General features: G+C 49.4%; 2 protein-coding genes across 2 annotated transcripts in view; both read right to left on the bottom strand.

Annotated features, from left to right (window-relative positions):
* The window catches only part of ZAN (zonadhesin), a 53,172-nt gene extending 31,142 nt beyond the window's left edge, over positions 1–22,030 (bottom strand). Inside the window, exons 1-13 of the mRNA XM_088654595.1 lie at positions 21,872–22,030; positions 16,196–16,248; positions 15,388–15,534; positions 13,892–14,145; positions 12,021–12,105; positions 10,300–10,446; positions 8,219–8,383; positions 7,957–8,057; positions 6,925–6,997; positions 6,651–6,797; positions 5,321–5,589; positions 3,176–3,260; positions 833–2,749 (exon numbers count right to left, since the gene is read on the bottom strand). Of these exons, the coding sequence (XP_088510721.1) occupies positions 833–2,749; positions 3,176–3,260; positions 5,321–5,589; positions 6,651–6,797; positions 6,925–6,997; positions 7,957–8,057; positions 8,219–8,383; positions 10,300–10,446; positions 12,021–12,105; positions 13,892–14,145; positions 15,388–15,534; positions 16,196–16,248; positions 21,872–21,963 (3,535 nt within the window). The 5' untranslated portion in view covers positions 21,964–22,030. The remainder of the gene's footprint in view (positions 1–832; positions 2,750–3,175; positions 3,261–5,320; positions 5,590–6,650; positions 6,798–6,924; positions 6,998–7,956; positions 8,058–8,218; positions 8,384–10,299; positions 10,447–12,020; positions 12,106–13,891; positions 14,146–15,387; positions 15,535–16,195; positions 16,249–21,871) is intronic.
* Positions 22,031–23,293: 1,263 nt separating this feature from the next.
* Positions 23,294–25,462, bottom strand: MEI4 (meiotic double-stranded break formation protein 4). Its single transcript, XM_035135906.3, has one exon. It carries the CDS (start codon positions 24,860–24,862, stop codon positions 23,708–23,710), a length of 1,155 nt encoding a protein of 384 aa, XP_034991797.1. The 5' UTR covers positions 24,863–25,462; the 3' UTR covers positions 23,294–23,707.
* Positions 25,463–25,607: the final 145 nt, after the last annotated feature.

The raw sequence follows: 25,607 nt of genomic DNA, 5'->3' as shown, positions 1-25,607 counted from the left end.
GTTTTCCTTTTTGACATCTCTTGGGAGGGCGTTCCACAGGGCAGGCGCCACCACCGAGAAGGCCCTCTGCCTAGTTCCCTGCAACTTGGCTTCTCGCAACGAGGGAACCGCCAGAAGGCCCTCGGCACAGTCCAAACAACTAAATAAATTAATTTCTTCTACAGCAGAGGAAATGTACCCTCCTGAATAAGCCCAGAGGCCCTCTCTTGATCCATAATAATTGCTCTCTAAAGAACCCAGGAGTCCTGGCTCACTCTCCTAATACCACCTCCTTCTTTTGAAGCTACATGTTGGAAGATTCAGGACAGATAGAATAAAGTCTTCATATGGCCATCGACCTAGCTGGCTGGTCAAATCCATGGAGGAGGAGAGGGCTATTGACAGGATAGCTACGCTCAGCCACCACGTTCAGAGGCAGCAATGCTTCTGAATGACAGTGGTGGGATATCACAGGAGGGGAGAGGGATCTTGTGATCAGATCCTGCTTGCGGGGTTCCCTTTGGCGCACCTGGCTGGCTCATCTAGACACTTCTTGAATGCTTAGGTTATGTTATTCCCCAGGTCGGGGTCTCTTTTCCAGAGACCCCGACATTCTGGCATTAATCTCCCTTCTTCCCTGGGCAGCCCAGACCCTCTGCCTCCCCACCCCAAACTCGGCTGCTGCACAGTAACTTTCATTGTGGCTATCGACTATTGCTTTGAAAACTGGGCATAGTTCCCACCTTGCAGGAAAGCAGCCCACTTTTCCCATTTGTAACTTAATGGACTGAGTGACCCTGGGCTGCTCTAGTCCCGCCCCCCCTGCAGTTAAGGAGCCCCCAAAGGGATTCACCTGCAGGCGGCACAGGGGGTTTCGCCGTGGTGGTTGTTGTAGTAGAGACCGAAGGGGTGGAGGTGCGCCTTTCCGGGGTGGTAGTCGGACTGGTGACCACTGTGGACTGGATGGACGTGGCCCCGGTGGTGGTTGTGGGGCTGGGTCCACTCGTGGTTATGGGGCTGGTCCCGTTGTTGGTTGTGGGGCTGGTCACAGTTGTGGTTGTGGGGCTGGTCCCGTTGGTGGTTGTGGGGCTGGTCACAGTTGTGGTTATGGGGCTGGTCCCGTTGGTGGTTGTGGGGCTGGTCACAGTTGTGGTTGTGGGGCTGGTCCCGTTGGTGGTTGTGGGGCTGCTCACAGTTGTGGTTGTGGGGCTGGTCCCATTGGTGGTTGTGGGGCTGGTCACAGTTGTGGTTGTGGGGCTGGTCCCGTTGGTGGTTGTGGGGCTGGTCCCGTTGGTGGTTGTGGGGCTGGGTCCACTGGTGGTTGTGGGGCTGGGTCCACTGGTGGTTGTGGGGCTGGTCCCGTTGATGGTTGTGGGGCTGGTCCCATTGGTGGTTGTGGGGCTGGTCACAGTTGTGGTTGTGGGGCTGGTCCCATTAGTGGTTGTGGGGCTGGGTCCACTCGTGGTTGTGGGGCTGGTCCCGTTGGTGGTTGTGGGGCTGGGTCCACTGGTGGTTGTGGGGCTGGTCACAGTTGTGGTTGTGGGGCTGGTCACAGTTGTGGGGCTGGTCCCATTAGTGGTTGTGGGGCTGGTCCCGTTGGTGGTTGTGGGGCTGGGTCCACTGGTGGTGGTTGTGGGGCTGGGTCCACTGGTGGTGGTTGTGGGGCTGGTCGCAGTTGTGGGGCTGGTCCCATTAGTGGTTGTGGGGCTGGGTCCACTGGTGGTTGTGGGGCTGGTCCCGTTGGTGGTTGTGGGGCTGGGTCCACTGGTGGTGGTGGTGGGGCTGGTCCCGTTGGTGGTTGTGGGGCTGGTCACACTTGTGGTTGTGGGGCTGGTCACACTTGTGGTTGTGGGGCTGGTCCCATTAGTGATTGTGGGGCTGGTCACAGTTGTGGTTGTGGGGCTGGTCACAGTTGTGGTTGTGGGGCTGGTCCCATTGGTGGTTGTGGAGCTGGGTCCACTGGTGGTTGTGGGGCTGGTCCCGTTGGTGGTTGTGGGGCTGGGTCCACTGGTGGTGGTTGTGGAGCTGGTCCCATTAGTGGTTGTGGGGCTGGTCACAGTTGTGGTTGTGGGGCTGGTCCCATTGGTGGTTGTGGGGCTGGGTCCACTGGTGGTTGTGGGGCTGGTCCCGTTTGTGGTTGTGGGGCTGGGTCCACTGGTGGTGGTGGTGGGGCTGGTCCCATTGGTGGTTGTGGGGCTGGTCACAGTTGTGGTTGTGGGGTTGGTCCCATTAGTGGTTGTGGGGCTGGTCACAGTTGTGGTTGTGGGGCTGGGTCCACTGGTGGTTGTGGGGATGGTCACAGTTGTGGCTGTGGGGCTGGTCCCGTTGGTGGTTGTGGGGCTGGGTCCACTGGTGGTGGTTGTGGGGCTGGTCACAGTTGTGGTTGTGGGGCTGGTCACAGTTGTGGTTGTGGGGCTGGTCACAGTTGTGGTTGTGGGGCTGGTCCCGTTGGTGGTTGTGGGGCTGGGTCCACTGGTGGTGGTTGTGGGGCTGGTCCAATTAGTGGTTGTGGGGCTGCTCACAGTTGTGGTTGTGGGGCTGGTCCCATTGGTGGTTGTGGGGCTGGGTCCAACGGTGGTGGTTGTGGGGCTGGTCCCGTTGGTGGTTGTGGGACTGCTCACAGTTGTGGTTGTGGGGCTCGGTCCTCTTGTGGTTGTGGGGCTGGTCCCGTTGGTGGTTGTGGGGCTGGTCCCGGTGGTTGTTATGGGGCCGGGTCTGCTTGTGGTGGTGGTTGTGGCAGCTGAGGAGGTGGGTGGGGGCGTTGGGGTATCTGAAAGGAGGAGAGAAAACAGAGTTTATAGTGAGTGCTTTATCTACGTGGTGGACGCTCTGGGATGGGATTTTTGGGATACGTGAGGATTTTCCAACATACAGTATTATTTTTCCCAGGCTACACTCACACCTTCATTTCAAGTGTGATGACCCCCCTTTGAAGAGTCACTCCTTCCCCCAAGGAATCCTGGGAAATGTAGTCTGCCAAGGATTCTGAGAGCTGCGAGGACTATTCCCCTCCCAGTGCCACACTTCCCAATGTGGTTTCACAATCCATCCCTCTTCCGCAGGGAATTCTGGCAAATATGGCTTTGCGAGAAGAACAAGGGGGTTCTTGGAGGTGGCCAACTATCCACCCCCCCCCCCATCAGCTCACGTTGGCGCGAAGGAGATGCCCGCTGGCGAGTCTCCCGCCTGGCCTCACCTGCACACGCTCCCTTGCGTATGGAAATGTTGTCCAGAGCCACGTCCATATACGGGTTGCTGCCCCGGACGACCTCGAAAACGACCTGCGCCAAAGCAAAGGGGTCAGTCGAGGAGGAGGAGGCCTGCTCACCGGCTGGGTGCTTTGCCTGCACCCAACTCCCGCTGTTCCTGTCTAACACAGCCCTGTATTCCACAATCATGAGGACTAGCCTCCTGCTTTGCTTCAAGGAGAGAACCGTAGCTCAGCGGCAGAGCATCTGCTTTGCATGCAGAAGGGTCCCAGGTTGCCACCTCCAGGCCGGGATGGGAGAGGCCCAACTCTGAAACCCTGGAGAGCTATTGCTTCCGGTCAGTGGAGACAGTTGTTATTGGAATAATAATATATATATGATAAGAATAATATTGGAGAAAACTGGATATTGAAACCTGCTTAACCTAAATCATATATCCCAGTTTTACAGCAGCCCTTTAAAGTACGCTTCACGCAGAGTATACACAGGTGCTAAGAAAACACCACCAAGAGCGTAGGGTATTATCTCCCTTATATGAAACCCCTTACTAGCTGCACACTTGTAAAAGTATACAGATGAAAATATAAACAGTTGGGTTTCTTTAACTGAAAAACAAACTGAATCTAAAGAGACTTTAAACTAAAGATAAATGCTTTCTCTCTTAGCAATGTTATCTACCCACTTTCCAAACCTCCCACAAAACTCCCATTAAACTACCCAAGAATTAACAGCAAACTAGCATTATAACTAAGCAACTCTCATACTAAGATTCAACTAAGGAATCTCTTAAACTGAGAGTCTCTCTTACTAAGATTCAACTTGGAATCTCTTAAACTGAGAACAACTGAGAGAGTGATCTACTTAGAGATGAACCAAACAGAAAGATCTAACTAAGAGATACAGAAGGCTTTCTGGCAGAGCCTTATATACAAAAAGCAGAGCCCACGCCTGTGAGCAGTTAACAGAAACACCGGCACCTGTTTCTCTTAAACAGACAATATTTACATTAGACCGGCTCTAAAGTAACTTGACTATTCAAAAATTCCAACAGTTGTGAGCTACTCCGGGGCCATTATTATTATTATTATTATTATTATTATTCTGCCCTATACCTGGAGGTCTCAGGGCGGTTCACAGAAGAAAAGTTTATTGTTGGTTTAATTTTTTTTTTAATCTTTCAATTGCTCATACTAATAATTCCATGGCATTATTATTATTATTATTATTATTATTATTATTATTATTATATCATTATCGTCAGTGCTTTTTTCTGGGGGTACGCAGGGGTACACATACCCCTAAACATTCTGTGAATCTAAGTTTGGCCTCATTAACGGGCAGTATTTCAATGTGAGTAGGAAAATTAGAGTACCCCTAAACATTTTTTTAAGGGGGGGAAAAGCACTGATTATCGTCATTATTATCATCATCCCTATTTTCTGGAATTGTGTTCTATGATCTGTTAATTGTGCAAACATACATCATAAAACATAACACATGGAGCATGACATGACTGACAAAAAACGGGCCGTGGCGGTAAATGCTAAATATATTACTTTATAGTACATAATAATGAGGTGATTACAGTAAACCGGTTCAAAGGATCCTTCAGGAAATCAGCTTGGGAAATGCAGAGCAAGCGAAAGAGTACGGCCCGCTTATCTGTGCCATATTGCAACATATGTTGTAGATATTTTTTTGTCCATGTGTCATTTCATTTGTACCGTATATTTAATAAAATCACACCATACAGTGTAAAAATGATCTTGTTCTTTCCCTTCCAACCTTCAATTTTTGTGACAACTTTTCCTTTACGGCTGTTTGCCAGACTATATCATACTGGTGATCGCGATTCATTAATTGCAAAGTTCTCCAAGATCCGCCTATTCCTGTTAACAGCTGAGCTGTTGATAAATGGTGTTATTAATTCTTTATTTCTTAAGCGGTCCATATCTCCAATATATATCAGTTAAGTCAGGTTAAAGCTGGGGTTATGTTCCTTTGGTTAAACCGCTTTGAGGTGCTGCTGTTTTACCATCAATATAAATATTGCGAGGCGAGCTTTTTGAGTCAAGGTCCCTCTGCCTTTCCCCCTGGCTCTTTCCTCCCCTCCCTGCCCCCCTTCCACTCACCTTGCTGGGCTGGGGACCCCCGTAGGGCACCGTCACAGACCCCAAGAGCCAGGCGGGGCTTTGGATCCCAGTCCGGCTCCAGAGGAGGGTGGTGGGTCCAGATGGGCCGTGCGCCAGAACCCGGAGCTGGGTGTCGACTTCCACGATGCCATACATGTAGTAGTAGAATTCCACGCAGGCCTCGGTGTCCGTGCAGAAGCCCCGGCTGGACAGACGCGTGGCCTGGCCTGGCTTCGTGCAACCTGCTTCCACGTAGACATAGTGGCCCTCTGGGGAAAGAAGAGAAGGGGAGCAAGGGGGCAGCCCCCCGCCCCAATCCCTCTGTTTACCATCTAGCCAAGGGGCAAAACCCACATCCACCTGCCTGCCCGCCGGTAGCCAAGTCGTATGAGGGAGCTGGGCTTTTTCAGCCTTGGGAAGAGGAGACCAAGAGGGGACGGGACGGCCGCCTTCAAATATCTGAAAGGGGCGTCACATGGAAGACGGAGCGAGCTTGTTTTCCTAATGACAGGTTTCGATTGACACCTGGATTTGGAAGGGATCCAAACGCCGAGAAGTGAGACCCTGGCTAAACTTTCTGACGGTAAGAGGTGTTTGGCTATGGAATTTAAGCAGAAGTTGGATGGCCACATGTCTACAATTCTATGATTCTACTAGCTGGCCCGGCCACGCGTTGCTGTGGCTCATCCCTGTGACCACCCCCATCCTGTTCCGACCCATGACCTATTATTCCCCCTCCTCCCCCCCGCTAATCCCTGTGACTGCCCCCCACCCTGTCCTGACCTGTGAGCTATTCTCTCTTCCCTCCCCCCGGCTCATCCCTGTGATGGGCCCCACCCTGTCCCGACCCATTAACTATCCCAGCCCCTCGGCCCAGTCTGCGTAGCCGAGGCGAGATGTTGTGGAGAGGGAACCTTTCTTAGCTGCAGTACCAGTGTAGCCGTCGCTAGAGGGCGCTGTTTTGCAACATCTCCTGTGCTCCCAGCATGCACTTGAGGGTGATTTGTGAGTTCTGGAACACGGGAGTTTTTGGGGTTTTACATGGCCCAGGTGTGACATCTGTCTACGCAAACGGTTTTCGCTTCCTCTGGTATTCGCATGTGACGTCGTGTCGAAATTTGAACGCAACCGGTCAAGCGGTTTCGGAGAAACATGGAGACAAACACACATGCCCCTTTTACATTTATATATATATATAGCTGTGCCAACTGGGATGAGCTGGTGGGGAGAGAAGCCTGAAGACCCTTGAACCCTGACGTGGCATTTTCGTGGGGCATGTGACAAGGCCTTCCTGGGCCCGGCCCACCCCTCGCCCTCCTTGGCTCCTTACCGCCGTCGGGATAGTCGCCCGGGGGCCCCGTCTCTTCTGTTGGTGTGAACCCCTTTGCCCACGTCCAGTTCGCCGCATTGTCGCTGGGCTGCAGCCAGCCACAGAACGGGTCCGCTTCATCGTTGAAGTTGCATTCGGCGAAAGTCTCTGAGGGCGAGGAGCACGGGGGGTGAGCGACCCCCTGTTCACCTCCTCCGCCTGCCCACCCGACTCTTTCTCACCCTCCCCACATCCGCCTCCCCTCTGTGCCTGGAGGTGACCAGGGCGGATTTACCTTCGCAGGGCGAGATCCTCACGCTGTCCACCGCGACGCCAGGCTTCCCTGCGTAGGTGCCTTCGATGATGAACTAGGAGAGGGAGGACGAAGGGTGACCACCAGAGAGGTCCATGGCCAGCCCCTCCATGCCACATGCCGTACTTCACGTTTTCTTGGTTTGACCCCCCAGTACGTTTAAAGCAATGTTTTGTTGGGGTCAGTCTAGATGATGCCCTGAGTTCCTCCCAGTTCTCAGGGTCCTGTGCCCAGGGAGAGTTAGAATCTTGTGGAGGTTGCTGAGCTAGTCAGACGAGTTTATTTGTTCCCTTGGGAGGTGATGGACTCTCCTCCACTGGAGGTTTTTCAACAGAGGTTGGCTGGCCATCTGCAATGGATGCTTCAGCTGAGATTCCTGCATTGCAGGGGGTTGGACTAGATGACCCTCAGGGTCCCTTCCAACTCCACAATTCTAGGATTCTATAATGACCTTAGCTGGCCATTCACATGTCCTCCTCGGCACCCCCAAAGAATGGGCCAAGTTGCCAGAGCTGCAACTAAGAGCCCGACCACACTGCCCTCTGCCCCTCCCCAGGGAAACCTGCTCTTTACTGATGAATTGGAACAAACGCCAGCTAGGTTTTCCATGGATTGATGTTTGTTCCTATTCAGCGCTAAAGAGCAGTTTTTCCCGGGGGAAAGCTGAAAATCTCTCGGAGCCGTGCTTTCTAGACATGTGATTTCGCAAATGCGGACGACTGCCAAGGTTGCAGGTTTGATCCCCGTATGGGACAGCTGCGTATTCCTGCATTGCAGGGGGTTGGACTGGATGGCCCTTGGGGGTCCCTTCCAACTCTAGGATTCTATGATGGGTGGGTCTTATCTCCACACTGGGTGAGCTGAGCTGGAAATAGGCTGGAAGCTGGAGACTCAGAGCCCTGTCCAGATCTGTGACTGATGGAATAGCAAGGCCTGTTGGGTTTTGAATGCTGTGAGCTTCTCCGTCTTATGCTCAGGGTTGTATCTATGTGCCAAGAAAACCACCCTCCTCACCTGGACGTTCTCTGATCTCCCTGAGTAGGTGGCTCTTCCCGGTTTCCAGTTGGGTCCGTGTTCCCCCGTGAAACTCAGCAAGACGGGCCCCAGCTCACCCCCTGCTCCGCACGGAAATGGGAAGAGAAACAGGCGCCTCCGTTAGCCAGGCCCTCCCTCTCCTCCTCCAGGGCTGCTCTGGGAAGCAGGGGAGGGGGGACGTGGCAGGATCTCACCCCTGCCCACCACCAGCACCCTTTCCGACGGGTGTCCGGGAACTTGCCTGGCTGTGCCGCGTACACTCTCAGGCCTGTGTCGTTGGAGACGCCGTGCAACGTATAGTAGAAGCTGAGAGAGAGGCAGCCTCCCAGGGACTGGTAGAGGGGGCTCTTCAGGAGGGCCGTGCCGCTGCTGCCGCCCCAAGAATTGAGCAACATGTAGGAGCCAACTGCAAGAGCGATATTTGGAGAAAGTCAATGCCTGCTGTAGCAAGAAGAAATGCGCTCGAGGGGTTTGGAAAAAGCAGGCTGTCTACTAGACAATGACGATGTGTTGGATCTGGAGGGTCATGATAATGCATTTGGTTGGCATGCATATTTATGGTATGATAAGGTAAAGGCACACAAAGGCTTCAAAAATCATATAATTAGGAAATCATTGTTTAATGTTTGGATTAGATATAAAGATTTGTTGGAAAAGAAAACTCCTAGGTGGATTTCGCCGCTTGAGGCGAAGAAACCTAAAAGGACGAATGTGGATGAGAATAGGCTGAAGTACAAAGACATTTTGATTGAAGTGGAAAATCAATTTAAGTTAAAGCCATATGAACAATTGAAGGACAAGTTAAGTGACTGGTTTCAGTATGTACAGATAAACGAAGCATATAAAATAGATAAAAAAAATAGGATTTCAAGCAGAAAAATCAAAATTAGAAACAGAATTAATAGAGGCAAACAGTAAGAATTTGTCCAGGATGTACAATTTATTGTTAGAGTGGCATATGAAAGATGAGCAGACAAAATCGGTTATGATTGATTGGGCCAAAGATTTGGGCCATAATGTCATGATGTCAGATTGGGAAAAACTGTGGAAGAAGGGTATGAAATTTACAGCATGTACTGTGTTGAAAGAGAACTTAATGAAAATGATGTATAGATGGTATTTGACTCCGGTAAAATTAGCGAAAATGTATCATAAAGGTGATAACAAATGCTGGAAATGTAAAGAGGAAGTAGGCTCATTCTATCATATGTGGTGGACATGCCCTAAGATAAAAGGCTTCTGGGAAATGATTTATAACGAAATGAAAAAGATATACAAAAATACATTCTTGAAAAAACCAGAGGCCTTTTTACTTGGAATAGTGGGGGAAGAAATCCCCAAAAAGGATGTTAACTTGTTTATGTATGCCACCACAGCTGCGAGGATTTTAATTGCGAAATATTGGAAAAAAGAGGAACTGCCCTCTCTACAGGAATGGCAAATGAAAATGTTGGACTTTATGGAACTGGCAGAATTGACAGGAAGACTCCGAGACCAAGCAGATGAAAAGATGGAGGAGGATTGGAGGAAATTCAAATTATATTTAGGGAATTATTTTTGAGAGTTGAAAGTCTGAACATCTAGGGAAACATAGAAGTTAAGGCAATAGGGAGAAAAGAGGAGACTATAAAGTAGGAAAAGTGAGATACAAGTAAAAGGATGGGATTAAAGGGAATTAAGAAAAATACAGGATGATGAAAATTAAAAGTAATGAAATAGAAACTGTTACAGCTGAATCTAAGATGAAAATCAGATAGAGGGGAGTTGGGGAAGCAAAAGGGACAATGAGTTAAAAAGATGATATAAGATGATGTATGTGTTTTTGTTTGTATTGTTGTGTTTTTGTTCTATTTTTGGTTTTGGTTTATTGATGTTTTTGATGTTATAAAAACTTTCTAATAAAAAATATTTTTAAAAAAATAAATGGAAAAAGCAGGCTGTCGTCCACCAGGGAGACTCGTCTGAAGCTGGGGCTGCATCGGTTCCCGCCTGCAATTATTTGTCAGTTTATATATCTATTTATTTGTCGCATTTATTGAGCTGTGACTCCTGCATTGCAGGGGGTTGGACTAGATGACCGTTGGGGGTACCTCCCGGCTCCTCCATTCTATGATTCCATCATTTACGTCCCGCCTTTTCCTCCCGGGAGCTCAGGCTCTCCCCACCTCCTCATTTTGATCCTCACAACAACCCTGCGAAGTAGTTGAGGTTAAGAGGCAGTGGTGGTGGTGATAAGTTATTATTATTAATAATAACAATAATGATAATTTGGCCTGATCCAGCTAAAGGCTCTTTGGACGCTCTGACATGTTCGGGACTCACAGCCGGGTTTGGAGAAGTCGTCCTCTGGCCCCACTCCAGACAGGTCCCCGGCCCCAACCCACTGCTCCCACTGGACGTCTCCGTCAACCGGATTCTCCCATTGGCAGAGGTTGCCGTCGTCGTCAAAATCGCACCCGGTCACACAGGCTGCAGCAGAGGAAGAAGACAAAAAGGCTCTCTCGCACCCTTTTGCAGTGGGAATTATGGTGCCTGCTTTGATAGGTAGACAGCCAAACGAGGAGACTTCGTGGAAGGGCAATGTTTTAGGTTTGGAGGGGCCCGTCTGCATGTTGCCCAGAGCCCCTTCCAGTTCTTGGTACTGTATCTTGTACCAAAGAAGGGCTGAAATGGTCTTGTGGGGTGGGGGGTGCTTAGAGGGCAAAGAGGAGGGCAGTGGGCTGGTCCTGTTGTTCATGGCGTGCCTCCTGCTCATTCGGGTGCAAGGGGTCCTTGGACCTCTGCCTTAGGAGCCCTACCCTGATGATGATGATGATAATAATAATAAAATAAAAACTAATCCAGAATGTGGCCGCTAGACTGGTGACTGGGAGCGGCCGCCAAGACCACATAACACCGGTCTTGAAAGATCTACCTTGGCTCCCAGTACGTTTCTGAGCACAATTCAAAGTGTTGGTGCTGACCTTTAAAGCCCTAAACGGCCTCGGTCCAGTATACCTGAAAGAGCGTCTCCACCTCCATCGTTCTGCCCGGACACTGAGGTCCAGCACCGAGGGCCTTCTGGCAGTTCCCTCGTTGCGAGAAGTCAAGTTGCAGGGAACTAGGCAGAGGGCCTTCTCGGTAGTGGCGCCCGCCCTGTGGAACGCCCTCCCAACAGATGTCAAAGAGGAAAACAACTACCAGACTTTTGGAAGACATCTGAAGGCAGCCCTGTTCAGGGAGGCTTTTAATGTTTAATAGATTATTGTGTTTTATTTTTCTGTTGGAAGCCGCCCAGAGTGGGCGGGGAAACCCAGCCAGATGGGCGGGGTATAAATAAATAAAATAATAATAATAATAATAATAATTATAATAATAATAATAATTTATTTATACCCTGTCCATCTGGATGGGTTTCCCCTGCTGCTCTGGACAGCTCCCAACAGAATATTAAAAACACAATAAAATGTCAAACATTAAAAACTTTCCTAAACAGGGCTGCCTTCAGATGTCTTCTAAAAGTTAGACAGTTTATTCCTTTGACATCTGATGGGAGGGCATTCCACAGGGCAGGTGCCATCACCGAGAAGGCCCTCTGCCTGCTTCCCTGTAACTTGGCTTCTCGCAGGGAGGGAACCGCCAGAAGGCCCTCGCCGCTGGATCTCAGTGTCCGGGCTGAACGGTGGGGGTGGAGACGCTCCTTCAGCCGAGGCCGTTTAGGGTTTTAAAGGTCAACCCCAACACTTTGAATTGTGCTCGGAAACGTACTGGGAGCCAATGCAGCTCTTTCAGGACTGGTGTTATGTGGTCTCGGCGGCCACTCCCAGTCACCAGTCTAGCGGCCACATTCTGGATTAATTGCAGTTTCTGGGTCACCTTCAAAGGGAGCCCCACGTAGAGCGCATTGCAGTAGTCTAAGCAGGAGATAACCACTCTGGCCAGTCTGTGGGCAGGGAGGGTCTCGGCAACGTCAGGAACTAGCACTCGCTTGCCGCAATAACAGCAAAAAAAGCCCATATTCCCCTTCTTCCCGAGGGGAGGAGGACTATAGCAGGGGTGCTTACGTGCACAAGGTCCAATCCTGACAGAGATGCTGTCTAAAGCGATTGTGATTTCATCAGTCTTGACCTGGGTGGCAGCGAAAACAACCTGCGTGGGCAGAGAAAGAGAGAATGAAAAGTGGAACGGGCTCCGTGGGAAAGTGGTGGGCTGCTATTCCCTGGAGGGTTTTAAGCAGAGGTGGGGTGGTCAAGGATTCTGTAGCCGTGATCCCTGCACTGAAGGGGGTTGGATTAGATAACCCTTGAGGTCCCTTCCAGCTCTACTGTTCTAAGATTTTATGACCTCGGAAGGTGGGGGAAACTCTCCTTCCTTGGAGGTTCCAAAGCAGATGTTAGATGGCCACCTGCCCCGGATTCCTCAACTGTGATTGCTGCATTGCAGAGGGTTGGACTGGATGACCCTTGGGGGGTCCCTTTCCAAGTCCATAATTCTATGGTTCTTGTGCATTTTCTCAAAGTGGTACAAGGCTCCGTGAAACTGGCGTGGGGATCGGTGGAGTTCCCTGGGGGAGAAAGGAGCAATTCACCCTCTTCCAGTTAGCAGACGCTTTGCAAGAGCTGAGCTGCAAGAAAATTGGCCATAGATTGCACGTTTAAAAATAAACAAAACGAGATTTTTAAGAAAATCGATGAGGTTCCCAAAACAGATGTTTACATGGAGCTCAGCTCTTCCGCATCTTAAGGTAAACTTGGCAAGGTCTGCTCTGCTACATCAGATCAGTGCTCTTTTATTGCTAACGGGAATTTATTCTTTTATTATGTTTATTTTACATCATAAAATGTACACAACGTTTGCTCGTAAGAAACAAACAAGGCGGTTTATGGAAAGGAATAAAGCCACAAAATTATCAGTAAGAACAGGTAAAAAACCAACCATTCAAAATATTCCAAACATTATTATTTTTTAACCGGTTGTGGTTAAATGGAATAGAGTTTTTACCTATCTTTTTTAGGCTTGCCTAAATAAGAAAAAAAAGTTTTTAGCAGGTGCTGAAAAGGGGACTTCGAAGGCTTTGCAAGGAACTGGCTAGGGGTGAAAATGGGGGAGAGAAAAAAAACCCACCTTCCCTTTTTAGATTTGCAAATATATGGGAGAACCTGAATCGTTTATTTATTCATTAATTGGTCCATTTACATTTCAAGGAGCTCAAGGCGGCAGCCCACATGGTTCTTCCCCACCTCCTCAATTAGTCCCTGCAAGAACCCTGTGTGGGGTAGGTTAGGCTGGCAGAAGCCAAGGTTGGCCCAGTGAGCTTAATGGCTGAGTGGGAGGATTTGAACCCTGGTCTCCCAGGTCTCAAATCTTAAAAAGCAGAGACATCAGCTTGCCTACAAAGGTCTGTATAGTTAAAGCTATGGTTTCCCCAGTAGTGATATATGGAAGTGAGAGCTGGACCATAAAGAAGGCTGATCGCCAAAGAATTTATGCTTTTGAATTATGGTGCTGGAGGAGACTCTTGAGAGTCCCATGGACTGCAAGAAGATCAAACCTCTCCATTCTGAAGGAAATCAGCCTGAGTGCTCACTGGAAGGACAGATCCTGAAGCTGAGGCTCCAATACTTTGGCCACCTCATGAGAAGAGAAGACTCCCTGGAAAAGACCCTGATGTTGGGAAAGATTGAGGGCATAAGGAGAAGGGGACAGAGGGCGAGATGGTTGGACAGTGTTCTTGAAGCTACGAACATGAGTTTGACCAAACTGCGGGAGGCAGTGCAAGACAGGAGTGCCTGGCGTGCTCTGGTCCATGGGGTCACGAAGAGTCGGACACGACTAAATGACTAAACAACAACAACTCCCAGGTCTCGGCCCAGCGCTCTAACCTCTACACCACCCATACTGAAATGTCTCCCCGAAAGCAGTGACGCCGCTTTACCTTGAAGGGCCGTTGCACCGGATTCTGGACAGTCACAGCTCCCAGCAGCCAGGCCGAACTCTCCATCCCTCGCCGTGTCCACAGGGTGGAGACATTCCCCGAAGGATCTTGAACTTTCACCGCCAGCTGGCCCTTGCTATCTAGGCTGTACAGGTAGTAGAGGAACTTGACGCAGGTCTCTGGCGCAGCCGGGTCCAGATCCGGGCTCTGCAACTGCCCAGATTCTCCTTCCTCCGGGTAGACGTAATGCCCTCCTGGAATGGGACGAGAAGTTGCTCGTTTCACGCAGGGACAGCGCTGCTGTGCATTTACCTACTCCAGAGGGCAGGATCCGAACCGACAAATTCAAATGAGTAGGAGACAGATCCTTCCACAAATCTGTCTATGCCTGCTTTAAAGCCACCTGAATTATAACTTGTTACTAAACTGACACAACCTTGATGGCAGAAAGTGAGGAGGAATCAAGGAACCTTTTAATGAGGGTGAAAGAGGAGAGCGCAAAATATGGTCTGAAGCTCAACATCAAAAAAACCAAGATCATGGCCACTGGTCTCATCACCTCCTGGCAAATAGAAGGGGAAGAAATGGAGGCAGTGAGAGATTTTACTTTCTTGGGCTCCATGATCACTGCAGATGGTGACAGCAGTCACGAAATTAAAAGACGCCTGCTTCTTGGAAGAAAAGCAATGACAAACCTAGACAGCATCTTAAAAAGCAGAGACATCACCTTGCCGACAAAGGTCCGTATAGTTAAAGCTATGGTTTTCCCAGTAGTGATGTATGGAAGTGAGAGCTGGACCATACATGGCAGAAAGAGGTGGTCCCCGCAGAAATCTGAGTGTGTTGCTTCTCTGCCAGGATACCTGATCATGCCTTATTTGATTGCCTTTTCTGGTTAGCCTGGCCATTCCTTTGAGATGGTAAATACTTAGTTCCTGAATCTCTTATGCATATAGATAGTGTGCTCAGCTTAACAGATACTTGCCAGGCTGTATTTGAAAAGGGAGCCGCAAAGACAATTGGAAAGCTTTTCCTATTTCCTTTCTCCTTGCAGAGAAACATCTGAGGTCAATTTGGGAGAGTCAAAATGGCTTCAGGATCGCTCTCCTGTACCATTTCAGACACGTGGTTTATATACATGTATGTGTTTGCCTTGTACGTTTATGTACATTTGATTTCTATGTTCGACAGAGGACGAGATGGTTGGACAGTGTTCTCGAAGCTACAAACATGAGTCTGACCAAACTGCGGGAGGCAGTGCAAGACAGGAGTGCCTGGCGTGCTCTGGTTCATGGGGTCATGAAGAGACGGACACGACTAAATGACTAAACAACAACAGCCGTGTTGGTCTGCCGTAGTCGAAACAAAATGAATAAATTCCTTCCAGTAGCACCTTGGAGACCAACTAAGTTTGTCATTGGTATGAGCTTTCGTGTGCATGCACACACCTTCAGATTCGATTTCTATATTTGAGACCTTAAATTCTTATAACATACTCCGTTCGGGGACCCCTCCTGGCGGTCCAGGGCTCTCCCCGGGCTTCCTCCCCTCTCCTCGGAGCCACTCCCCGCTGTCATCCTTAGGCTGGGTCCAATCACAGAATGGGCTGCCGGCGTCATCGAAGTCGCAGCTGGTGAGGACGGCTGAGTGGAAAGAGAGGAGGCAAGCATAAAGGCCAGCAGCAGCAGCAGCTTCAGGATCTGCACAGGCACCAAGGCCAGACTTAACACGGGACTCCTGCGCTGCAGGGGGCTGGACTAGATGGCCCTTGGGGGTCCCCTTCCAACTCTGCAGTTGTGAAGGTTCTCCTTCTGCATTTCGGCAGTGGCGCAGGCTGTCTGGCCCAGAAGCCCGGGGTGGGGAATGGCAGGCACATGCAAGCGATGGAGATGCTCTGCACATGCTCAAGAACAGTTTGGCGGAGCATGGGCCATGTGCATTGCGGGGCCCTGCCTGCGTGGGTATTCCCAGCCTTACTGGATCCCACCCCAAAGGATAAATTAACATGGTGCTGATTAGCCAAAAAGTTCCCAAAATGCTAACACCATTGACAGCTTTGCCCAGAAAAGTCCTCCTTTGCAGCTAGTGGCGCCCAAACTTTTTTCAAAGAGGGCCAGATTTGATGAAGTGAAGGGCTGTGGGGGCCGACCAAGGGGGGCTGGATTAGGCCCCCGAAACGGACTTTGGACATACCTAAGCTAGCTAGGCACACAGGCCATGCGTTACATGAGAGAGGGCAGGGGAGGGGAGGCCAGGCTAAATGGGCCTTCTAGCCTTGTCCGGGGTACAGTTGTCGTCACTTACATTTTGCTGTGAAAGGCTTTGGTGGTAGCTCAGCCCCGAGGAACTGATTTGCCCTGAAACAGAGGAATGAAGAATATAAATGATAATCCCCATAACCCCTAAATGCTTCTCAGGTACGTCCCATGAAAGCAGCCTGAAGATGTCGACCCAGCGGGCTGCAGCTGCGGAAAAGGAGAATTACACACCGGGGATAATTAGGGGAATCATAGAATCTTAGAGTTGGAAGAGACCACAAGGGCCATCCAGTCCAACCCCCTGCTGAGCAGGAAACACCATCAAAGCATTCTTGACATATGCCTGTCAAGTCTCTGCTTAAAGACCTCCAAAGAAGGAGACTCCACCACACTCCTTGGTAGCAAATTCCACTGCCGAACATCTCTTACTGTCAGGAAGTTCTTCCTAATGTTTAGGTGGAATCTTCTTTTTTGAAGTTTGAATCCATTGCTCCGTGTCCGCTTCTCTAGAGCAGCAGAAAACAATCTTTCTCCCTCCTCCTTTCATATATTTGAACATGGCAATCATATCACCCCTTAACCTTCTCTTCTCCAGGCTAAACATACCCAGCTCCCTAAGCCGTTCCTCATAAGGCATTGTTTCCAGGCCTTTGACCATTTTGGTTGCCCTCCTCTGGACACGTTCCAGTTTGTCAGTATCCTTCTTGAACTGGGGTGCCCAGAACTGGACACAGTACTCCAGGTGAGGTCTGACCAGAGCAGAATACAGTGGTACTATTACTTCCCTAGATCTAGATGCTATACTCCTATTGATGCAGCCCAGAACTGCATTGGCTTTTTTAGCTGCTGCATCACACTGTTGACTCATGCCAAGTTTGTGGTCTACCAAGACTCCTAGATCCTTTTCACATGTACTGCTCTCAAGCCAGGTGTCACCCATCCTGTATTTGTGCCTTTCATTTTTTCTGCCCATGTGTAGTACCTTACATTTCTCCTTGTTAAAATTCATCTTGTTTGCTTTGGCCCAGTTGTCTAATCTGTTAAGGTCATTCTGAAGTGTGATCCTGTCCTCTGGGGTATTAGCCACCCCTCCCAATTTGGTGTCATCTGCAACTTGCTCAGGATGCTCAGGATAATTAGGGGAAGAGCTGAAAATAAAATTGCTAATATCCTAATGCTTTTACAAAATAAAAAAATTCCTTCCCGTAGCACCTTAGAGACCAACTAAGTTTGTCATTGGTATGAGCTTTCGTGTGCATGCACACTTCTTCAGATACAGTTCTTCTGACTTCTGTTTCATTGTATCTGAAGAAGTGTGCATGCACACGAAAGCTCACACCAATGACAAATTTAGCTAGTCTCTAAGGTGCTACTGGAAGGATTTTTTTTTCAAAAAAATTGTTTCCACTACATCAGACCAACACGGCTACCTACCTGTAACGAATGCTTTTACACACACTTGGAATACTGTGTGCCGTTCTTTTAGCCTTGCCTTATATAGGACTTGGTAGAGCTGGGAAAAGGGTTTAGAAAAGGGCAACCAAAATGATGAAGGGGGCTATGAAGAAAGGCTTCAGCCTCTGGGGCTGTTTACAGAAGAGGCGACACGATCCTTGCTTATAAAACGATGCACAGCATAGAGAAAGTGGATAGAGCGAAAGGCTTTCTCCCTTCCTTCTAACACCAAAATTCACAGACATCCAGGGATGTTGGAAGCCTCAGGCAGATAAAATAAAGTCCTAGTGCAAACTGCAGAATTCCCTCCCACAGGAGGCAGGGGTGGCCACTAACTTAGATGGCCTTTAAAGAGGACTAGACAAATTCATGGGGGACCAAGTCTATGAATGGCTACTACTGGGCATCAATGCTTCTGAACGCCAGTTGCTGGAAGACACGGGAGAGGAGAACGTTGCTCTTGTGCTCAGATCCTGCTTGCTGGTTCCCCACTGAGGCAACTGGTTGGACTCTGTGAGGACAAGTAGATTTACTAGAGTCCTTCAGAGAGTCACAATTCTGTAGTTCTGTAGCCAATTCCATTTGGTAAATCGGATCAACAATTTCAATGTCAACAGAAAAAGGGTTCCGGAAAAGCTGTATGTCCTGTTCATGGAGATGAAGGTCTTTATATCTAATTTGAAACACCAGTGTGGTGCAGTGGTTAAGACTCGTAATCTGGGGAACTGGGTGACCTCTTGGGCTAGTCACACTTCTCTGAAGTCTCTCAGCCCCACTCACCTCACAGAGAGTTTGTTGTGGGGGAGGAAGGGAAAGGAGAATGTTAGCCGCTTTGAGACTCCTTTGTTGCCATTTAGTCGTGTACAACTCTTTGTGACCCCATGGACCAGAGCACGCCAGGCTCTCCTTAGGGTAGTGATAAAGAGGGATATCAAATCCAAACTACTCCTCCTCCTCCTCCTCTTCTTCTTTTGCAACATTGCAACAGTGAGAGCTGGACCATAAAGAAGGCTGATCGCGGAAGAATTGATGCTTTTGAATTATGGTGCTGGAGGAGACTCTTGAGAGTCCCATGGACTGCAAGAAGATCAAACCTATCAATTCTGAGGGAAATCAGCCCTGAGTGCTCACTGGAAGGACAGATCGTGAAGCTGAGGCTCTAATACTTTGGCCACCTCATGAGAAGAGAAGAATCCTTGGAAAAGACCCTGATGTTGGGAAAGATTGAGGGCACTAGGAGAAGGGGACGACAGAGGACGAGATGGTTGGACAGTGTTCTTGAAGCTACGAACATGAGTCTGACCAAACTGCGGGAGGCAGTGGAAGACAGGAGAGCCTGGCGTGCTCTGGTCCATGGGGTCACGAAGAGTCGGACACGACTAAACGACTAAACAACGACAACGGCAATAGTAAATTCACACATGTTTTGTTTGGGAATACAACTGCTGGTTTTACTGCCGACAGGTTTTGAGTTGTGGGAAGATGGCAGAGGTTTCCCTCCTTCACTTGTTTAATGAGGAGGCCTCATTTTACTTGAAATGCTTTAGCATATCACCGATGAAAAGGGAAAGCAGGGGGCGGCCAACCTCCCCCCCCCTCCCCCGTGGCTGCCTCACCCGAGTTGCTCGCCTCGCGCAGCGCAGCCGAAGGAACTCTCAGCCATGGACCATAGAGAGAGAGAGAGAACCCAAAAGCGCCGGCCCGCCTGCTGCACGTGCGCAGGATCGCATCATCCCTCCTCTTGCGCACGCGCCGCCCCACCCTCCCCGCAACCAACCACTCGTGGTATCAATGGACACCGGAGGTCACACTCGCACATGGGACTCCGCACTTCCTTTCACCATAGACCCGTTAGACAGAAGCGGGTTCTGCAATTGCCGGGCGGGCCAGGTTCAGGACCCTGGTGAGCCGGATCTGGCCTGTGGACTGTAGTTTGAGGACTCCTCTACTAGATGGTCCTGATGCAATGTACCGCATTAGCCCGAATATGAGCCACACTCCCCCCCCCCAAAAAAACATTCTGATCGTGAAAAGTTAGAGAGCAGCTTATATTCGGGCCAATACAGTATGTTCTTATATTGCATTATAGCGCAAAGTTCCCCTCCATATGGCTGCAAAGAGTTGCACTGGGGAGGCATCACAGAACGATGACCAAAGAGGAACGCTGTGTGGATGGCCCAGGATAACTTTGCCACTAAAGCACCATGATTGTATGGAGGGCACGTTGCAGAAAACACACATACACACAAAAACCCTCCTTCGTTTCACAGATCTCAACCGGGGAGACTCCCTTGGGAACACTGCTGCTCTTCCTAGCCATCATTACTCAGCACGCTGGTCTCGGAAGCCACCTTCTAACTTGGTGACCCTGAGTCTCCACCTGGGTGTTGCCGTTGCTCAAAGTTCAAGGTGGGAGCAAATGTCGCTGTGAGGCTAATAACAGGCTCAGAACAGCCCATTTGGACTAAGACATAGCAATAAGGAAACAGGAAAGCAATAAACACCAGAAAGTAATGGGCTGAGGGAAGTGCGGAGGGTGAGGAGGACTCAGTTAAGCAAAGTAGGTTTGCAGGAGGCGAGAGGCTGGGGGCCAGGGCTTCTCCGGGAATAAAAGAAAGAAGTCTGCTTGGTGCCATAGACTCGTAACAGGGCCTTTTTGGTGTTGGTTCCCCATTCGTGGAATGCCCTCCCAGGTGAGGAGTATCTTGTTTCTCTCATTGCTCACTTTCAGGAAGAATTTTAATGGCTGGAAGATTCCGTTCCAGGTGGCCCTGAATTCACTGATTGTCCCAGTTCTGGGTACCCAATTTTTAGCGGGATATTGACAAGGTGGAAATTGTAAAAGAGCTGGGCAAACAAGCAGATGAAGGGTCTGGGAACGAGGGAGATGGGTATATTTAGCCTGGAGAAGTGAGGACTGATAGGGTACCCCCCTTCAAAAATCTAAAGGGCTGCCCCATGGAAGATGGAGCAAGCTTGTTTCCTGCTGTTCTGGGGGAGGTCACCAGGTCGGGGGAAGGCTGCATTATAGGAGAGGTAAAGGAGAAAATTCCAGAGAGCTTCGAGAGTTCTGGACCACCATCTATTTGGCATGTCCACAGGGTTGCCACAAAAATGCAGAATTTGGTATCCTTTTGTTATAAAAAGAATACTGCTTCTTTCCCCTTATAGGGTACCCAAGACCACTCCCCCAAAACACCATACATAACAGAAAGAGGTTGTCCCCAGCATAAATTTGAGTGTGTTGCTTCTCTCCTGTCTGCCAGGATACAGTACCTGATAATGGTCACTGATTGCTTTTACCTGGGCATCCTGGCTATTATTTTGTGATGGTAAATACTGTACAGTACTCAGTTCCTGAATCCAGGCTCATCCTATTCATACACAGATATGCCCTTAAGACAGGATTTGTGAGCAAAGAGACAATGGGGAGGCTTTCCCCATTTCCTTCCTCCTTGCATAAAAATATTTGAGGTCAATTTGGGAGAGTCAAAATGGCTTCAGGATTGTTCTCCTGTACTATTTCAAACACGTGGTTTATATGCTCACTGGAAGGACAGATCGTGAAGCTGAGGCTCCAATACTTTGGCCACCTCATGAGAAGAGAAGAATCCTTGGAAAAGACCCTGATGTTGGGAAAGATTGAGGGCATAAGGAGAAGGGGATGTCAGAGGACGAGATGGCTGGACAGTGTTCTCGAAGCTACGAACATGAGTTTGACCAAACTGCGGGAGGCAGTGCAAGACAGGAGTGCCTGGCGTGCTCTGGTTCATGGGGTCATGAAGAGTCGGACACGACTAAACGACTAAACAACAACATGTGTTTGCCTTGTGCATTTATCTATCTATCTATATATATAATCTCAGAATTCCTATAACACTTTGAACCTCCGCTTTCTATTCAATCAACAAAGGGTCTCCCTTGTTGTGGGTAAAGCCAACACAATATGTTTACTTGCTCTTTACCCTTTTGTTCCCTTTTCCTGTCCCTACGCCCCAAAAACAGGGGGCTGGAAACCCTCTGTACGTCAAAAGAGCCTGCTGGATCAGGCCAAAGGGGGCACATTTAGACTAGCGTCCTGTTCTCACTGTGGAGGCAGAGCTCATGGCTAGAGTCCTCTCCTCCTCTGTCAATTTGTCCCACCCTCTTTTAAAGCCATCTAGGCTGGTGACCCTCTATTACTGTGTTCTATTATTTTCCAGTAACCAAAAGTCGATCCCGGCAGCTCTGTCCCCGCATTCCTGCTCCCTTCCACACCGCCTCTCACCTGAACGGTTCGCCTCTGCTTTGGCATCCCACGGCAATGCCCTCGAGTACCAGGAGCAATGCCAGTAGGTGCCCGGCTGTCTCCGTGCCCATCCTGTGGGATGCTGGAGCGATCAGGCCGGTGGAAGTGCGCCATCCCGTTGATATATCTGAGCTCCCCTCCCCACGGGGCAGAGAGCAACAGGAGTCACATCAACAGAGTACCTTTGCCCCGATCATGATGATTAAGCATGTACCTCGTTAGCCAGCCCCACCCTGCCCCACCACCGAAGAGAGCTGTCCATCCCAAGTTTCTGTGTGGGGTGGAGCACCAGGCAACGATCTGGAGGAGGGTGGGCAAGCAGAGATTTTGTGGCACGAGGGAATCTAAGGCACTAAAACCCTGCAATTCAATGGTTCTACCGTATCTGCTCCCGGTCCTAAACTGCCGACATTTGCAGATCTCGCCACCAGGATTCTAAGACAGATTGTGCCACACGGGATTGATGGGATGAAACAAATGAAAGCTCCGCATCTTAACCTCAGGATCGTGGGTTTGGGCCCCAAGCAGGACAAAAGAATAATCAGTTGCAGGGGGTTGGACTAGATGACCCTTGTGGTCCGTTCCAACGCTACAATACTATTGAGGGGAGGGGAGATTAGATAACACAAACTTAATGTCACCCCCTAGAAAGAATTGAAAGCCTTCATTTGCAGAGTTTTGCTGATGTGTGACACTTGAGAGCACACAACATAGCATATGTTTAAAGCATCCTTCCAATAATCCTGGGATCTCAAGTTGGTTAAGGATGCTGGGAATGGTAGCTCTGTGAGGAGTACAGGTAAATGGCAGTTCTCAGGATTCTGTGTGTGTGCTTTAAATGGTGTGTATGCAGCCATATATTGAAAAGCAGAGGAACATCACAAAGCACTTGGGGCTGGGGAGAGCATGGTGGCTGCGATACCTTCCAAGTCCCTTGTGTGCCAAGGATGTGTCACGGTGACTGAACCTTGGGATGGATCCAGGGGAACCCTTTGCCATCGTCACCAACAGATAAGAGATAGAGAACATCATCTTGGGGCAACCACCCATCATAAATTAGGTTGGGCTGATAAACAACTTGCAACACATCACTGTTTCCATGGCTGCCTGCATTCCTTCTTGGGACACCTAACTAGGGCAGCGGGCACCCTTGTCTCCCTTCAGGGATGCAAGAGTCACCCCTCAAAAGCAGCAACTCCCTGCACTGTCAGCTGGTTTGGATTCTGCCACTCCTTGGATCAAGGGTGGGCATCCAGATATTGCTAGACTACAACTCCCATCAGAATGCTGGCTGGGTATGTTAGTTGTGGCTCCCCTTTGCATTCTTCTTCTTCTTCTTCTTCTTCTTCTTCTTCTTCTTCTTCTTCTTCTTCTTCTTCTTCTTCTTCTTCTTCTTCTGGGGTTCTTCTTGTGTTCATACCTTGCTTTCTCCTCTCTGTCTTTCCAAGAGTTTTGTCGCAAAGTCTGACTGGAACAAACATCAGAACGTCTCTTTTCAAACATGTGCCTGCTGCCTTTTCCCAGCACGTTCAAAAGTGGGTTTACAGCAACAGAATGGGAAGCTGAATAAAAATAAAACAACAGCTCATGTATCCATCAAATGTTTATTACGGTCAACCGGCCATTGAAGGAGTACAAAATATATATTTTTTTTAAATAAAAAATTGAAATAACAAAAGGTGAAAAGTTGGGAACTAACAAAGTTAAAAACCCTGCAGTTATAGACTTTATTTATTTAATCTGTAATCCTCATGCTCTTTATGATGGCAATCCCATTTCCTTTCGGTGGTGGACATTGCTCAGTCCCTGCTAGCCTCATTTTCCAGGCTCTGTCAGGAATTGTCTTCCACCAATCTGCATGTGTGCCACATTCAAAAGCGTGCCTAGTCGCCATAAATAAATACAGAACAAGGGAAATTCGTCGCAGAGGTGAAAAATGGCTTGGTCAAGTTTCTGTAGAAACATCTCCTTCTCTTCCCCGTCGCAGCCTGAAGGGGCAGCAGCATCTCCCTGCCCTGTCCCTGTTTCGAGAAGCTGTTCCAAAGCTCTACACAGAAAGAAAATATTTTCATATCGTGTGTCGCGCCCGGCTTGAATCTCATCGGTGTGCTGCAACTCATCAGCAAATTGGCTGACTTCTCTGAAGAGCAGGGATATTGTCTGCCTTCTCACTCTGTTGCATTGTCCAATTGATACAAGGGCATGGGATATAGACTCCTGCACCTGAAATCTGTTGAGGTGGCTACTGTTCAATACGATGTCTATGAGCCTTTTCACAGAGTCTTCTAGCTTCTTAAGACACTTCCCCAAAATCTGTCGAAATACATCAGCATCGCTTAATAACTCGGTTATGATGGCACAAACTGCCCGAGTCATAAAATCGGAGAAGGGGTGTTCGGGTAAACTATAGGAGGCAACCAGGCCATCGAGCAACCGAGAGAAAGAATCAGATATTGCGGAAGAATCCCTTCCGAGTTTCCCCAAGTCTGTTCTTAGACCTCCGTGCTCCGCCAGTTGCTTGAGCTCAAGGAAACGTCGTAGGAACTGTATGTGAGGAACCAAAGACTTGCTTGAGCCAGCATGGGAGGAGGCCAATATGGGCAATACGGATGAAGCGTCGGAGGCATCTTGTGTGTCCGCCAGGTTGCCGTTCGAGTTGCTGCACCTGGAATCTTCAAAATGGCTGGAGCGATCGTCCGCACGGACAGGGGCCGGAGCTTCATTGCTCGCAACGGCTGGATCCCCGTTCTCCAAACCGAACCCCGGGTGAACTTTGCTCAGGAGGAGCTGCTGCCTCAGGCGAACCACTTCCGCTTCCAAAGCTTCCACTCTCGATTTCTCCCGGGGATCCTTTCGGGACAGCATCCTGGCCAGGTGCTCCGCGTGCTCCTTGCCGCTTATGTCAGGTGGCTTCAAGCGCAAGACCGCCAGGGCCAGGGCCAGGCGCGAGGCTTCCAGGAACCACGACATGCCTCCGCCATTCTCCGTCGCCGACAGCAGAGGCCCCGGGGTCCGGCCTGAAGGGGGGATCGGTTGCCGTAAGCCAGGCCCCAGGCCCTCCGGTCCCTCCTGGCCTCCTCGGTCAGAAGGCCCAAGGTCGCCGGAGAGCGCCAGGGTTGCCCAAGGCAGAGACGGCCACAAAAAGAAAAAGGCCCCTTTTTTCTGCACAATCGTAAATAAACAAGGACTCCTCGTTTCTTAAGCTGTGTGGCTGTAATGGCCAGTATTAATTGTACATTTTAGGGCGTGTGTGCATTTATGTGCAAAAATATATTTACTTTACACAGCATATATATTTGTTATGTTTAAATATTATATATTTATATATGTGATATATAAATCTATATAACATATATATGGATGTATTTATATCTCTATATGCACACACATACACATTTTTTATTATTATTATTTTCCCAAATTGGGGCCATTATCCGTGGCCTTTGGAGCCTCCTTCCCTTGCCAGTAACTTTTATGTGGCTCTCACGGGGCTATTTATACCGCGCCCTTGAGAGGCACCTCAGGGCGGCCTACAGGGCCCCGAAGGGAGAACCGCCTCAGGGACACGTGACTTCGAAAAAAGGAACAAGCCCCGCCTCCCGCTGCAGACGCTCGACCTTTTTTTTTTTACTATTTTCTCTTCGCAGGCGTCATTTTTCGGCGTGATGGCGTTAGAACGAAGCGCATGACGTCATCGCCGCATCCAGGTTCGCCG

This window comes from Zootoca vivipara, chromosome 12, assembly GCF_965207765.1.
Source record: "Zootoca vivipara chromosome 12, rZooViv2.hap1.1, whole genome shotgun sequence".
NCBI classification, from domain to species: domain Eukaryota; kingdom Metazoa; phylum Chordata; class Lepidosauria; order Squamata; family Lacertidae; genus Zootoca; species Zootoca vivipara.
The sequence above is the reverse complement of the archived record's forward strand: the minus strand, read 5'-3'. Positions and strand labels throughout refer to the sequence as shown.